Source organism: Olea europaea, chromosome 6 (genome assembly GCF_002742605.1).
Source record: "Olea europaea var. sylvestris chromosome 6, O_europaea_v1, whole genome shotgun sequence".
Classification (NCBI taxonomy): Eukaryota; Viridiplantae; Streptophyta; class Magnoliopsida; order Lamiales; family Oleaceae; genus Olea; species Olea europaea.
In genome coordinates, this window is record NC_036242.1 from 28,671,548 (window position 1) to 28,688,634 (window position 17,087).

The window sequence follows — 17,087 nt, forward strand, 5'->3', positions numbered from 1 at the left end:
AAAAAAAAAAAAAAAATTCAGTTTTAGAGTTTTAGGCGTTTGCTGCTGCTAAGTATGCTGTTTCATAAATTTCATCCCTAACAATCAAACCCTACTTACATTCAGCGTACATACAAGATCAACCCACCTTATGTTAATCCAACCCTATAATAATTCATATATCCACATATAATTATTACCCGCGAGCCCATTCTTCTTATCAAGACATTTGGTCCATAAACTAGTGGCCCAAATTACTCTCAATCCCGGTTAAAACTCATTCTCATTTAATCCAATTCAAACCCACAACCCATTTCTTCTTAGCCACTCGTCCAGATTAACCCACAGTCACCATACGTTCCACGGCCACCCTCACTGCCAATCGCCAGCAACCCACTGCCACGCCAGTTGTCATCCACCACCCGGAGTTCAATTTTTGCTTTAGTTTTCACGTCGACCGACTTCTTCTGAGTTCAGAGTGTCAGGGACATTTGTTGAATTGGATTTGGCCTATTATTTGCATTGGGGTAGCTTGTTAAAACTCTTGAGTATTAATGTTCCATTCAGTGACTCGACTGCTGAGGAGTATTCCATTATAATTTTCTACTAGAGACATGCCAATTGGGAAATCATAATTGGGCATAGTTCTTATTCTTTGGGTTCCATCAGGTTTAAGCTTCCGTGGGCACCACCGCTACAACTAAACAACAGGGAGTACTTGATTTCTATTTGTCATTGGTTTATAATACTGCTTTATTTAAATTGCATTGATTAAATTTTTGTGATGTTGTTATTCTAACAATATACCTAAAGTCACGTGACGGAATCCGTTGATTTCGTCAAAACTCTATTTTACCCCACTTATGTTACATGATTAGTTTTTGACTAGTATTTGATCTGTGCTTTATTATTTTACATAGATCAACAATATTAGCTTGTCATATTTGAATTTATTTAACCCTGAAAGAAATGCTTTATTTGTTATTTTTCTTTTTTTTACATTTATTGTTCATTGATCTCATCATTGCACGTCATTTAGCTGGTATTACATTGCATGTAGTTGCGTAGTGATCGTCTTGTTGTCTCTATTTCCAATACATTGACCATGGATCCATCCCAATTTGATGCACTCACTAGACAATTAGCGTAACTTGCTACTAACCTATTGACTGTCCAATAAGATATAACTGCTACTCGTGAGGAGGGAAAGACCCTAGCTGCTAAGTTGAGAAATTTTAAGCGAACCCCTCGTTTGATTGACACTAATTCTGAAGCGTCTCATAATAGACAATATCATCGTGGACAAAGTGATCAAAAATATTTTCGACACGATCGTAGGAATAGGGATCAGGTTCGTGAGCGAGAACAAGGCCATCATGATGAGCGTTTCTTTAGAGACATTGACTTAGATACTGCTACTTTCGATGGTTGCTTCGATCATGAAATTTTTACCCAATGGAACACTCTTACACAAGATAATCGGCTAGTAACTGAATACATTGCTCAATTTGAGGAATTTCGAGTGAAATGTCATGTCGTTGAGGATGAGACCCTGACTTTAAGTAGGTTTATACAAGGTCTACGAGATGAACTTAGGCGTGAGCTTTTCTTTCGAGGTATCACTACTCTTGATCAAGCTTATTCTTCAGCTCGGGACTACGAGTTACTTATTAGTACTGCATAAAGCGTGATCACCATCGTTCACCCATTTCATTAGCGTCATCTCATCATAAGTCTATCATAGAGCCTTCCCAGTTTAGTGTTCCTTCCCTTTGGAAAAACAAGTGTAAAGGTCGTGATAGCCCAAGGTCGTCTTCTTCATGTAGAAAGTGTAACGACAATCATCCTTCCGTTTCATTGACTCCACTTCCTCTTGTTAAGTCCCTTCTAGGACCTCCCCGTCTAGTGTTCCTCCCATTTGGAAAAATAAGTGTAAAGGTCGTGATAGTCTAAGCCCCCCTTCTCCTTATAGAAGGCGTATTGACAACCATTCTTCCGTCTCATTGGCTCCACCTCCACCTGTTAAGTCTCTTCTAGGACTTCCCCCGTCTAATGTTCCTCAAATCTTGAAAAATAAGTGTAAAATTTTTGAAACTCCAGGGACTTCTTCTCACCTGCTATGCATCAGCTGTAAGGACTTTGGCCACATCTCTTCCAAATGTCCTAACCGAGTCTTAGTCATAGAAGAACGAAAGGATGTAATAGAAGAGTCGTTAGAAGATCTAGTCTATGAGTATAAACTTGAAGATTTTGATGACTTGGATGATAGTGGGACACTTCTTTAAGTGGAATCCCGACCCTTCCCGAGACTTTAGAAACTATACCCCTTGTTTTCGACAACTCTCGATCACATGTTATATGTCATACCTTACTCAACTCGAAGAGTTTGATGATTTCACTAGTCACCCTTGGAGAATCCAGTCGCCTGTTCTTAGCACTAAATCGAAATTCTCTACTACTGACCAACCTCAAACTGATGGTCAAAACGAAATTGCTAACCGAAGTCTTGGCAATTTATTACGGTCTCTAGTCCAGAAAAATCTTGAGAATTGGGACTTGATCTCCCCAACTGTTCACATCGCATATAACAATTCTATGAATCGGTCTCTAGGTCTAAATCCATTTGAAGTTGTTCATAATTATAAGTCTAGGCGACCGTTAGATCTTATTCCCAATTTGTATATCATCTTCATGACTTGCATATTGAGATCAATAAACAACACGATGCAAGTAATGCATTATATAAATTTCAAGCTGATTCGCATAAACGATATTTTAAATTTAATATTGGGGATTATGTCATATTGCAAGCTTGTAGTGCTGGTCTTTTAAAAATTTTAAAGCATATTGGTTCAAATGCACATGTCATTGCCCTTTCATCACATTTTGGCTACTACTCTGCTTTAAATATTAAGGACTTCATTATTTACAAACACCATGTTACTTCCTTTGATGATCTGTTTCTACTTAACTTTATGGACTCCCAACTTGACTATGTCGATATTTCTACTTCAATACCATCTATCACAGCACACAAAGATAAAATTGATGTTATTTTAGATGAACGTGTTGTATTGACCAATGATGGCAAGATACGGTACTTTCTTGTTTGTTGGGTGGATCGACATGCTTCTTATTCTCCTCATTATATACAATCATGTGAAAATCTTGAAGATGAGGTGCATGAGTATTGGTTATTTGGAGTCCAGTATCAGTACTTGGTTAGAAGGAAAGATTGCCCCCTGGTCAAATCATATTCTTGGGAATAAGCTACAGTTTTCAGTACTATCAATCATGGAATTTCTTTACTTGGTTTGTCAGAAAGATTGTCCCCCGTGGCTTGACTTGAAGCATTTGGAGTATCAGATTGACTGCAGTCTATACTATCTATCACTCGACAGGGTCGAGTTTTTTTCTCACCCCGGGAGAGTTGATGAGGATATCGGACGACGTTTTCTTATTTTATTTAAGCTTTATTTATTTTCTTGGACTATTATTTAAATTTGGACTTGTATGGGCTCGGGCCCAAGCTTGTTAGGGTTGCTTTACTATTTAAACCTATTTTGCATTGTAATTTTCAGTTGATGATGAATGAATAATTATTTTTGTGGTTTATGGTGCATCCCTCCTTTTATTCTGCCCTCTTCTGTTAAATTCTTCTTCTTTCCCCCCTTAATTCCCCATTCTTCTCTTTAATTCCCTCTCCCTATAGATCTGTTCTATTTCTCAATTAATTGTGTCATTGGTGCTGCATCAGTTTCTAGTTGAATACCTTCAGAAAATACGAATAAGGGTGTTGTTTACTTGGTTTAATTCTCTCCATTTGTTTTTTACTTCCCTATTCTTTTCTTTTTTAATATAAAAAATGAAAAATGAAAAATGAAAAATGAAAAAGATTTCTTGTAGAAGGCAAAATTTATCTGTGCCTCAGATTACTGATAATCCATTCAATGGGTTGTTTACCCTGGGGCCTGGTTCTCTTTTAATTTGGAAATATTTGACTAATTCTAGTTAGTTTTCCCAGAACTTGGGTCGAGAACTGTCAATATTGTGATTGGAATATCGAAAGTGTGCGCACGAATTTTAGTTCTTTTTTCTTTTCCATTTTTCATGTCTTGTCAAGTGTCCGCTCATATTTACAGTTCATTTGCTCATTTATCCACGTACTAAATTAGAACTATTGACAAAAGTTTTTGACTTGACATGCAAAACGATTCTTAAGAACTTCTATAGTTTCCATTTGAATATCTTTTAAAACATTTTCTCTTAGGCTTGCTTTACTGAGACTGGTAGTTGTTTTGATGTACCAGGGAATGGCAATATCGTTGCTGGAGTCACTTCTCAACAACATCACTCGTTTTTTTCAGTTGGCAAGTTGTGAAGGCATAAAATATGAACCGGTTGAGAAATATCATCAAAAGATTGTAGAAAGATTAAAGCTGCTAAAGCCAATACTCGATGCCTTTGTTGATGCTGAAATTGCTTCAGATGAAATGTTTCAAAAAGCATTAGCCAGACTCTACCAGTCTGTTGGCGAGTTGAGAGAGAGATTTGAAAAATGGCAACCGCTGATGAGTAAATTTTACTTAGTACGTGATAAGATCTATAATTTTTGTTATAAACGTAGCTTCTCTAATGCAGCCTAAATGCAAAAGTTGGAACTGAAAAAAATTGAATGGTTGGGATGCTTCTTTGATGGGATGAAATGTTTCAAAAAGCATTAGCCAGACTCTACCAGTCTGTTGGCGAGTTGAGAGAGAGATTTGAAAAATGGCAACCGCTGATGAGTAAATTTTACTTAGTACGTGATAAGATCTATAATTTTAGTTATAAACGTAGCTTCTCTAATGCAGCCTAAATGCAAAAGTTGGAACTGAAAAAAATTGAATGGTTGGGATGCTTCTTTGATGTTTTCAATGATTTATTTATGCTCACTCGAATAGAGCTTCTTATGTGCTAGTGAAATTATTTTCGTATTGCTGATGTTTGCTTGCTATTAGGTTTTACAAGTTGAATCTCTGATGACAAAGATCGAAACTTGCAGTTTGGAAATTACTGAGTTGTTGAAACCTTCTGACCAATTCGAAGCTGTTGAACTGAGTGTTGCACCCCTTGAGGTAACAGCTAGCAGTGATTTATATTTGTCCACATTTTCCAGTCTAAAATTAATTTTAACTTGTGATTGCAGCACCATGCACAGAAAATTAAGCATATGGGACATGAAGGAACATCATCGATAATCATGAAAGCGATTAAGGATCACATGGACGGTGCTGGAGCCAGTTCAGAGAACCTGGCAGTACTTACTGATATCTTGAGCTTCAAGTCGAATCAGGAAGTTCTGATAGAGGCTGTCGCCCTTGAGAAATTGAAAGAAACTGCTGAACACGCTGGAAAATGTGATGAAATTGAACATATTGATCATATGATTGCTCTGGTTACTCACATGCATGAACACCTCGTTATGGTGAAACTTTCCCAGACCTGTAACCCCGTACCAATACCTGCCTATTTCTTTTGCCCTCTCTCACTTGAACTAATGGTCGACCCTGTAATTATTGCATCTGGACAAACTTATGAGCGGGCTTTTATTCAGAAGTGGATTGATCTTGGATTTACTGTTTGCCCAAAGACACGGCAAGCCCTATCTCACACCACTCTTACTCCTAATAATACTGTGAAGGGAGTGATTGCAAATTGGCATGAGTCAAACAATATGAAGCTGCCAGATCCCGAAAAATATAGTGGGGCCAGGAGGGCCCATCATTCTACCGCAGCTGATCCAACCGTATCTTTGAGTTCTCCAATAAAAAGGTCAATCTCAACTAATGGATTCCTGCGAGAAGTTTCATCTGCATCTCATCCTCATTCATTGTCAGAGAATTCTTTATCAGGAGCTGGCATAGATGAGAATGATACTGTGGACATTGGAAGAATATCCATGAGATGTTGTGAAGACACAACAGACCACTCAGGAGAGAGAAGTTTGAACACAGGAGATAAACTCTCAATGTCACCATCTAGAGATAGTGATGCTTATGGTGAGGAACTGTCGTTTTATGGCATGATCAATTTAGACGCCTGCACACTTTCTAATTTTAACTCATCGCACGGAACACCTGGTGTTGGCAATGATGTGGCATTACAGGATGCTGCCTACTGTAGTGACGCTTCTGGAGAGCTTATTTCAGAGCCCCAACCTGCTTCTAACTTGGGAGCCCCACCAAGTGAGCCTGACTTATCATCTCGGCTCGAGACAGGATCTCATTGCCAAACAATTGGGCCTGAGGCGTTAAAGAAATTTATTCCAAGTGTAGTTGCTTCTCCTGCAGTTGAATTGAGGGCTGATTTTCTGGAAGTTGAAACTCAAGTTAGGAAGCTGGTTGAAGACTTGAAGAATACTTCCCTTGATGCACAGAAAAATGCTACAGCTGAACTTCGATTACTTGCTAAGCATGACACAGATAATCGGATTTTAATTGCTAATTTTGGAGCTATCAGCTTGTTGGTAAATCTACTGCGTTCGACAGATTCACTTGTACAGGAAAATGCTGTTACTGCTCTCCTCAACCTATCAATTAATGTTGAAAACAAGGCTGCAATTGCAAATGCTGATGCAATTGAACCCCTGATTCATGTTCTCGAGTCAGGGAGCTTAGAAGCTAAGCAGAACGCTGCTGCAACCCTTTATAGTCTCTCAGTGATTGAAGAAAACAAAATCAAGATTGGCAGGTCTAGGGCAATTAAACCTCTAGTTGATTTACTTGGAAATGGAACTTCAGGGGGCAAGAAAGATGCACTGAAAGCTCTGTTTAACTTGTCAAAATTTCGCCAGAACCAAATCCGGATTGTGCAGGCAGGTGCAGTGAAGTATCTTATAGAGTTGGTTGATCCTGCAGAAGGGATGGTTGATAAGGCAGTTGCCCTTTTGTCTAATCTTGCAAATACTTACGAGGGGAGAGTGAGAATTGGACAGGACGGGGGAATTCCTGTTCTAGTCGAAGTTGTTGAGCTGGGATCTGCTAGAGCTAAGGAGAATGCAGCTGCTTCTCTCCTGCAGTTATGCACTAAGTGTGGTAGATATTGCAAAGAGGCTCTCCTGGAAGGAGCGATTCCCCCACTAGTGGCGTTGTCGCTGTCTGGGACTATAAGAGCCAAAGAAAAGGTGCAATTATAATTTTTTTTTTTTTTTGTCTGTATTTTTAAGATTGCATATTCAATGGTTTTCGTTCTTGCAGGCTCAGGCACTTCTAAACTACATCAGAAACCAGCGACGCAGTCGTTAGGGGACTGATTTCCTTAGGAATAATGGCATGAACATATAATGAGGTATATTTTGTATCCAGTGTCTATATCAGATAATGCATATAATGATAGGATTCTTTTTTTTTTCTTTTGCTTTGATTCCTTTTCTAACTTTATATAAAGAAAAATTGATATATGAAAGACTCGATTTGTCTCTCTCTCAAAAAATGACGTATTAATACGCATAATAATATTTTGTACCTATAAGCTTCTTGTTTGGAGTTATACTGTATACTAAACATGTCATAATTTATGTCCTTCAAACTTCTTTGTCCCATTTTATGGCTAGTGCATTTTGTACTCCTCTTTGTTTCATTTCTCTATTCCCTTTTCAATCTTTCGCTTTTCTTTTTCTCCTTGTTAAAGGTCAATGAGTTTGGGTCAATATCCAACATTTAATTGGTACTTCAGAAATTTATACACTTTGACAATAATTCAACTTCGAGCATCAGTGTCCAATTGATTGTCACGTTGAACTTCAATAGTCGATAAGACTAGGATTCCCACTATTGTGGTCGAGTTTATTCGGCAAATTTTACTCTATTAGCATCACAGGATTGACGAGTAGTTGAGCCAACAAATTTTGTAATGGTAAATTAATCCATTAGTACATGTATATTAAGTTAATGCAAGCTCTTTCTCAGGGACACGTGCACTAGCCAGCATTTGCAAATCGGACGGTACACAACTTGGTTTTGGGAAGATGAGACATGCTATAATTACAGAAGATATTTGATGGAATTAATAGTTGTCTGCCTGTGATTGGTTGATACATTCAGAAAAATCCTTTGAGAGAGATATGACTTGAGCAAATGCGGGTTCGATGTAGCTATTGGATGACGAGAAAGGACGCTTTCTTTTCAATTTGAAAAAGAAAATATAAGTTTTACTAAACATGTACTTATGTTTATGCAAAATATTGCACAGAGGCCAAGGCCAGTTGCATCACACACAATGGGTAGGCCCATATTTACCTTCCCGACAACACATTATGTATCCATTAAAGATAGTATCAAACCCCCTGTCCCGACTTGGGGACAGGGTTGAAGACAGTGGCGCCCCTGTGCCTGACCCTATCCCCAGGCGACAGACATGGCACCCCTGTTTTTAACCTGTCTCCAAGCCGAGACAGGGGACTTCTATTCTAAAGACAAAGACAAACCACCCACATTTCTTTCTTAAATCTTTGCTTCACCACAAGGCCCTGTTTTTGTTCCACTTCGTGCTCAGATTAAAATTTTTTTTTATCAAAAAAAAAGATAAAATAAAATAAAATTGGCACGTTAATTTACAATTTTAATCTGAGCACGAAGTGTACTCAGATTAAAAAAAATTTTTATAAAAAAAAAAGATAAAATAAAATAAAATTGGCACGTTAATTTACAATTTTTCTTACTTTTAATTATAACTTTTCCAAAAAAATCTTAATCTACATCAAACGGGCTAATAAAATAAACTTGTATTTTTTCGTTCTCTTCAATACTATTTTATAAAATATTAATACTTCCATTAAGATGGTTAGTATTTAAAATCTATGAAATAACAGTAATGTTAGGTGTACAACCCCTACCGATACCAAAAAGGGGTGAATTATTATTTGGCTTTTTTTATTTGGGTAAGCCGCACGTCATTGTGAGTTTTTTGACAGGGTTCTGTTCTGCTTTGGTAAAAATGGAAAAATTGATGAAATAATATTCTCCAACGTATCTCAATTGTGATGTATTCGTGATATTCCTGTCAATGTTTTAAATTCTTAATGAATATCCATTCGTATCTGCCAAAAAAATTTGTTTTCTATAGTTCCTACTCTTTTCAAGTTTCAACTGCCCCTTTATTTTTACTATTTGGGTTTCTTTCTGATATCTTTCAGCCATAATATAACTAATTCCAACATGCAACTGCTACATGAATAAAAAATTACTAAAATGATTTAGCAGCAGTAAAGTAATATTTCTGACTTTGCCCACATATATATATTGATATACATGTGTTTAAACTAACTTAAAACCAAACAAGAAGCCGATTCTAAGTAAACTTATCATCTTCACATTCTCTCTCTACATTTAGAGTGAAAGAGAGAAGCTGAAACATTTTCAAGAAAGATCATCAGACTTTAAATCTACCAGAGATCACAGCCTTTATTTATTTTTATTTTTTATGTGAATTGTTTTTTGGGAGGCTAAATCATGGTGGGAATTTTCTCAAGATTTTCTGTCAGCAAAGCTGGTCATCGGAGGACTCAAAGTGCAATTGTAACACTTCTCTCTTTCTAAAATTTCTTGAATTAATTTTTTGTTTTATGAAGTGGGTTGTTTCCGTTTAATCTGATAATTTCTATAAATGATTATTAAATTCTGGGTTGATTTGTTTTACTTAGGTTTTTGGATTTATACTGTTCGTGTTTGGAAAGTTTAGAATGTTAAGATAGTAGATGTGCATTGACTTGTTCTGCGGGTTTCTTGATCTCTGATTTTGGATATGATTATTAAGCCCCCGTTTTGATTACCATTCTTTGACCACAAAAATGAAGAATATAACCATTAAGTCACCATATTTGACTTTTTATCTGTCGTGTAGTCCCGTAACGATTATATTTTTCATTCTCATTCTTAAATATATGGGAATCAAATAGGGAAAATTCTTTTAAGAACTTGTTGGGACTTAGTTTCATCCCAAAAATTACCTATTAGTGAAGTATCCAATAGTAGTGACCATCTCGATGGTTAGCCAATGCGAATTTTGTTCACAGGCACAGGCACACGGGCTTTACGCATTCCACAGGATTAGATAAATATCCCTTCAACACAGCATAGGTCATCGAAAGATTGATTTCGTACACTTCGTCCAAAGAGAAAATGGATCAAATTCTACAGGATCAAACCTATGGGGTTGAACCAATTGGGAGAGAATCAATAGATTCCTTTTCGGGAGCGATACTGCTTGTTGGGACATGGCTTTATCCCAAAAAGTTTACCTGTCAGGTGGACTACGCAATACCATCCCATGTTTAGCCGGGTCGGACTTGTACATTTCAAACATAATTTTAGATTACTCTTGAGCTACCATCTTTTGCTTGGAGCAGCATCGGGTTACTAACTTCCCGAGGATTTCAGCTAATGGTACTGGAATCATTTTAGCAAATTCTAGGTATCCAGTCTGTTCTTTACTTGAACACTCAGTTTGAACAAAGCCTATCAAATACTTCTAATTGGTGGTTAAACAATGTATAAGTAGGTTTATGCTGAAACATAATTGTATAGAAAATTTGTCGATTTATTGGTCATCTATAATCATTCACTTGATTCTTCTTTACTATTTGATGCATTATTGAAGATATTCTCCTATACGTCATTGGTTATGTGAACATTTTCAGCTGTCTAAGTGCTTATGGTGAGTTTTTTAAATGTGCAGGATGAAAGGGAAGTATTGCCTTCTAGTTCTGAGGTGACAGGTGCTGTTACTGCAGCTGCAGCTGCCACACACGGTATTGAAGTTGCTGTGGAATTCAAGCCAGTTGAACACCCAACTGAGCCTCTTGACAATGATCAACCAATCCAGTGCCCATTACCCGAACCGTCGATTCTTAATGTGAGCTTGACTTCTTTTGATCCTTAGAATTTTAATGGTAAATAAACAAGCATATGATTTCAAGCCAAACAAACATTTTGTGTCTTTTGGTTGCTGATTTATGAAATGCTACCTCCTTAAGTTCCATTTTCCATGTCAAGCATTTTGCCAGAGTGTTTAGCCATTTGTCTACTGTATACACTGGTTAACTATGCAGTTTTAGACTTAGCGCGGCATTTGTATAACCTTCTTTGATGGGATTGTTTTTGGACGTACGGATGGTAGGGACATCTTTTTTGCATAGACTAAAGAAGCTGACGTGAAATAAGAGTAATACTATCTCGATAATACAAGCTAAAAAGAGAGGGATGGACTAAAACTAACTCGTTTTTTGTAATTGCTAGATCTAGCTAATAAACAGAAAGAAATGGAGAAAAAGGATTCATGTAGTTGACTTGAAATTTATTATCAACGAGGCTTAGTTTGTTGTTGACCATGTCAGGCTTGTATTAGTGACAGCAATGTTCCCATTTATTGACTTCAGCATGATATCAATTCGTTTGTCTAATTGTCTTCTATAGAGTTATTGTCTTGCGAAAATGAAAATTAACTTATTCCAACATTCAAAGACAAAAAATACTTATTCTAACTGAACCTGAGAAGGGCTTTGTTCGATTTATAGCTATCCTTCTAAAAGATTCAAGCAAATCAATTTTTATGTCAATCTTGGTCTGCCTCTTTAACTTTTTAGTGGAGTGTACCCCTCTTGTGAATGGAAGCTTATTTAGGGGAACACAAGATATTTTACTATGTGCAAACCCAGAATACTTTTCAGCCTAAAAAGTTGTCATTCTTTACTTTTTAAGATATCAAGCTTTGTATCTATTTATCATAATCACAATTTGTTTGCATGAGATAAGTTGATAAGCTCTGTTGTCGTTATTGTTACATTACTTTCTAACGTTACAGTGAAGTCACTGACAAATATATCTTGTAGTTCCATAAACTACAGATTTTCTTCTCTCTTTTGTGATCGGCACATGATATCAGGGGTTCGAAGTCTGTTCAAAGCTACTTCTTTTCTGTTCTAGTGTGATAATGAGACTTCGTGTTTTACATATGAATACTCTTTCAGTAATATCCAATGGGTGAAACCTTGCTTTTTTCGCTCTTAAGATTTTCCCCTGTATTACTCTTGAACTTTCATTTCAGTATTGAACCTCAATGTGTAAAAGAGAGAGGAAAGGAAATTTTTGAAAAATTAAACAGTTGAAAATTCGAGACCTCTTTAAGTTACGGTACAATAAAAAGTTCTTATATATTTGGATTTGGGGGCAGTTTGATGATTGTTTAGGTCATTATAGTCGGCAATGACGATATGATACGATTTCTCCCCCAAAACACCTAACAATTAATCTTTTTTTATTTGGTCATCAGGATGGAAGAATATGGAAGGAACGAGTGTCTTCAGGCGTTCAAAGGAGGACTGATATGCCAATCATTCCAAACCCACCAACTCCTGTAGAATCCGTAACTTCTGGAACAAAACCTCGGCCCCCTAATCGCGTTATTCTGCCATCAGTCAGTGCCCCAGAGCACAGCATCCTTAAGCTGCTCGAAGAGTCTGGTATCTAAACTTAAACATCAATTTATCATAATTGGAATACTTTCTCATAATATTTGGTTAAAGCTGGATTTTGTTCTGTTCTCACCCTTTTAAGCTTCGTTTTTTGTTCACATTTACGACCAGTTATGTATTTTATGAAAGACATGTTCAAACCCCATGTATATTTTGAGAAATGATGGCAGTTTTATTTGTATTGAGGATGTAAGAACAAATACAAGTTGTACATATCATGATTGACATATAATCCTAAACAAAATGTAAAACTCTAAACCATTCTCAAGAACATAGATGCATATCCAAAGCTGAATTACATCTGATATACATGCAACAGGGAGACTGGAAACAAGACATGCATACATAGAATTAGCATAAACCAAGGTATCGAAACCTTAAACAGGCAATTTGGGAACTTGAAATGGATGCTCGAAAGTGGGATTTACGAGGCGTCCCCGAGGTCCCCGGGAACTTCCATGATTCATCCATGGCTTCCTTTGCCACCTCCACCCTAACTCTTCTTTCCCGTGACCGCTTTTTGAAGCCCAAGTTGAACTCAAAATGATGAGCAAAAGAAAAAGCAAATTTAATATGGCTTTCAGTTTCGCCATTGTGATTTGTTAGCTGCCACAAGAATGGTGGGATTGGGAGAAGTAATATAGGGAAAGAGGATTAACTTTCCTTTGTTTGGAAGTCATATGGGAATCATTTTGTCTCTTTGGGATTGGTTTTCTTGGTGCCTGGTGGGGTTAGTTCTAATGGTGTCGTTGTCATGATTCTTTTAGAGAATTAATTGAGGCACTCAAGTGAAGGTGGAATGCTAATTGATTAATATTGTCAAATTTGGCATAATATTCAATCAATGTGACACGGAGGAGTTGTTAAACAAGCATAATTTTTTACGTTTATGACGATCTAACCCTTGTTTGACCTTATAGCATATTGGTTTAGGTGTTCAGCTTGGTACCTTAGTCATCCTATATCGAGCCATCTTAGAGTTGATTTATCCGATATATCTAGTCTATTGATTTTGACCCTAGCCAACTTCATGTCCATTCATATTCATTTTGTGTTTTTGAAGAATATTGCTATTATTGCAAGTGTTTTATGCCTAAAATCATTTACTTAACCACCTAAAAAATAAAAGTAAAAAGAATCATAAAAAGTTGAAGAAAAAAATAAAATAAAAAAGGTAGAAAGAACATTTCCTATATGAAATCATAAGGCTAGATTTTTGTTTTTATTTAAGCCTTTGTTTGAGTCCCATTATTTCCATCAAAATACATTTTTCAACGATAATTTGATTCCATTTTAACCACACGTTTTTCATCAAAATAATATTAAATGCAAATTCAAAACTTTTATTTATTTTTAACTACACATTTTCATCAATACACTATTCGAAAATGCATTTTTTGGTAAGAATGGGGCTCAAAAAAGGGCTAAGTGTTCACTATAAAAGTGCAAACCGCTGCACAGGTCACGTTCAAGCAATCAGTAGACTTTTTGAGTTCGAGTCTAGAGGAATGTATACTTTCAATTACACAACTTTAATTAATTTAATTCTAATAATAAAAACAAATAACAATGAAGATTTTGACTTTGGAAAATAACTAAAAATCTAACAAAAATAAGAAAATATAAATATTTTGAGAATTTCGGAGAAAAACATGGTTGTGATTCATGATTTCGTTTATGCGTCGTCTAATTAATTTTTACAAGTCAATTAATAAAATACTCATTTATGATGTTAGACACTATCTTCCAATTTTAGTTAATTACTGCTATTGATTGACATAATCATAATTAATTAGTTTAACCTACTCTATCTCTATATTAATTAAAACCAAATAATCGCATTAGATCTTTCTGAAAATAACTCAATGAGTCACATGGGGTTACGGGTATATATTTACGGCCTGTTCGGTAATGATTATGAGAATTATTTTTTGACTGTTAGAGAAAAAAGTGAGTCCACCTATGAGTAAAGAAGTAAAAATTTATGGTCGGAATAATGAACTAATGATAAAAAAATAATTTTTTAAGGTGAAAAATTGCTACCAAATGGTGGGCCTATGCCCTACACAAGCCTAGGGTTTTTACTATTTGATCTAAAGTGCTCAGTCTTCTTTCAAACGATGTACAAATCACTAAATATAATCATTCATTAGCTACATAAATGAAAGTGCAAAAAAATATAATTGTAGATACACATGAAAATAAGCATTTTAACATTAAAAATAAAAAATATTAAAATTAATTAAAGTTAGGTTGAGTTCATCCATAAATCTCTACAAAAATACTTAACCCATGTTATATAAATAATAAAGAAGAGAAAATACAAATTTATGGATAAAAGTCCTTTTTGAAGCTTGGCCCTAACTTTCTTAAATCTTTCTCCTCCTTCCTTAATGTATTTTCCCTTTGGTCTAGGTTGTGCCCCGAAAATACCAAGAAAAATGGAAAGAAAAAGCAGAGGAAAGAAAAAATGAAAAATGAAAGAGTAATGCTATTTAACTCTAATGGGGTTGCAATCTCAGTTCAGATGACGAGCTAATGTGACATTAAATGATGAATGACATTAAATTATTCATTTAATTTCACTTTTCATTCAACCATTATCTAACGCTAACTAAATTGGGGTTACAATTCCGATATGGTTATATAGCATTATTCGAAAGGAAAACACGAAAAGACAAAAGGAAACGAAGATGACCAGGGAAACGAAGCCCGTTTAGGGTTCTAAGTTTTAATACCCTTTCCCAAAAATTGCAGCCCTGACTCCGAAAGTTTTAAAATCTAACCAAAACGGACCTTGAGCTTAAAGTGGCCCCGAGGTGTCGCTTCTCTGCCAAATGCTTCTTGTTTTCATTTTTTTCTTTTTGCACACAAGTCTTCTAACAATTTGTACTCAAGTTATTATTGTACAATTTGGTCAATAGATTTTGACTTTCATTTCAATCAAACCCTTCATAAATTGCAGTCCAATATTCTTCAACTTTCTAATTTGTGCACTTTGGTCCCCAACTTCACAAATTTGTATGCTTTTGGTCAATTTTCATTTCTTTTAGTCTTGTTCTCTTTCCTTTTGTGATATGTGACCTACAAAAGCCAAAATTTCCCAATTATGAGTTGATATTCACTCTTCTCATCAATAATAAGCATATTTAGAAATTAAATAAGTGTGCAAAAGCACAATTATCATCAGCCTATAGGGTTCACATTTTTATTTGCATTTGCAGTATGATGACTTTTTGTTCGTCCTATTAATATATTGGCAGAGGGTCTATCGCAATATTCGACTAATTTTGATATTATAAAAGTAATTTAAAACCAAATTGAACTATTAAATAATTTTCCTTTATAAAAAAGAAAAAGAATTATATTGTCATAATTTTTTTTCAATTTAGTCATTAGTCAATTACAAGTTACAAAATAATTAAATGTGTCTTGGTGGGCAATAGACATAGATAGTGTCATTAAAAAAATTTCTCTTAGTTTATCTTTGTGCTAGACATTCATCGGAGCACTATCTGATAGAAATTAACAGCTACCTCTTTGAATATGGGAAGGTTGAAACGTGTTAGAGGGATTGATGACTACTGACTTCTTCCATAGTCGAGCAAAAGTTGACTTAGCCACCGCTATAAAAGTGAACATTTGGAGGAATGAATCATTAGCTCATCTTTCATGGATATTTATGTATGTCACTGTCGAGTGATGGCCCTCCATGGATTTACCTATATAAGTCACGATTAAAGTTGCAAAAATAATAGCTTGAATACCACTTATAAATAATCTAAAGAACATGACAGGTATAAGAACGAGTGAATGTTCTTCTCAAAATTTCACACGTGTAATACATGTTCCTTCTATTTCTCCAATTAAAGCTCGCATAAAATTGCGATATAATAGTGGATTGCTCGGGATTCAAACCCGGAACTAGTTGGATGGAGTAGATAATTTCCTTGGACGAATCTCGGGATTGGACACCATGTCAAAGAAATTTTAGATGAAAATATTCCTTAGGGGGACGATTGGAACGATGGCATGAGGGTGTCTTTATGACAAGGTGAATAATTCTCATCATTTTCAATTAAGCCTTACTTTAACTTTTTATAGGGTTATTACTTCCATAGTAGCTCCACATTCTTTATATACTTGTGCATTCATAGTACAAGACTTTACTATTCAAACTGCATTATGTACTCATCGTCAACATATCGCATAATTCATCACGACAAAACCTGCTAGATTCAAGCATATTGCACTTTTTAGTTAAGAACAATGTAAATAGATAGTAACTGCATTCATAAGGCACTTGTCGAGTCTTTGTGAGAGGAAATTAATTATAATTTTGACCTTCTATTTGATGGATATTAAAGATCTTTAGTAGATTTTGATAAATGTTGACGAAATATGTGATTAAAAAGTTGTGGACGATAGAATATGTATAGTTATGATTGACCCCATGGTTTAAGCTCTGCACTGTTCTCATTTTTTCTTACAAGGGTCATTTTTATGTTTTAAGGATCATATTTTCAAGAGTTCAAACTGCATGTTCAAATATTTTTCATTGGTCTAAACAATTCCACTTCTCACGTATGATTTCTTT

At 35.6% G+C, this 17,087-nt stretch overlaps 2 protein-coding genes across 2 annotated transcripts in view; both read left to right on the plus strand.

The window, feature by feature from the left end:
• LOC111396354 (U-box domain-containing protein 4-like) overlaps positions 1–8,271 on the plus strand; it is a 10,116-nt gene extending 1,845 nt beyond the window's left edge. Inside the window, exons 2-6 of the mRNA XM_023022771.1 lie at positions 4,290–4,568; positions 4,980–5,096; positions 5,168–7,144; positions 7,218–7,308; positions 7,929–8,271. Coding sequence (XP_022878539.1) covers positions 4,293–4,568; positions 4,980–5,096; positions 5,168–7,144; positions 7,218–7,265 — 2,418 coding nt within the window. The 5' untranslated portion in view covers positions 4,290–4,292 and the 3' untranslated portion in view covers positions 7,266–7,308; positions 7,929–8,271. The remainder of the gene's footprint in view (positions 1–4,289; positions 4,569–4,979; positions 5,097–5,167; positions 7,145–7,217; positions 7,309–7,928) is intronic.
• Positions 8,272–9,278: 1,007 nt separating this feature from the next.
• Positions 9,279–12,703, plus strand: LOC111396355. The gene is made up of 3 exons (XM_023022772.1): positions 9,279–9,536; positions 10,696–10,872; positions 12,289–12,703. Exons 1-3 carry the CDS (start codon positions 9,471–9,473, stop codon positions 12,484–12,486), a joined length of 441 nt encoding a protein of 146 aa, XP_022878540.1. The 5' UTR covers positions 9,279–9,470; the 3' UTR covers positions 12,487–12,703.
• Positions 12,704–17,087: the final 4,384 nt, after the last annotated feature.

Coding starts and splice junctions, on each gene's coding strand:
- LOC111396355 (XM_023022772.1), top strand. CDS start 9,471: ATGGTGGGAATTTTCTCAAGATTTTCTGTCAGCAAAGCTGGTCATCGG. Junction 9,537..10,695: donor GGAGGACTCAAAGTGCAATT/GTAACACTTCTC, acceptor TTAAATGTGCAG/GATGAAAGGGAAGTATTGCC. Junction 10,873..12,288: donor CCGAACCGTCGATTCTTAAT/GTGAGCTTGACT, acceptor TTTGGTCATCAG/GATGGAAGAATATGGAAGGA.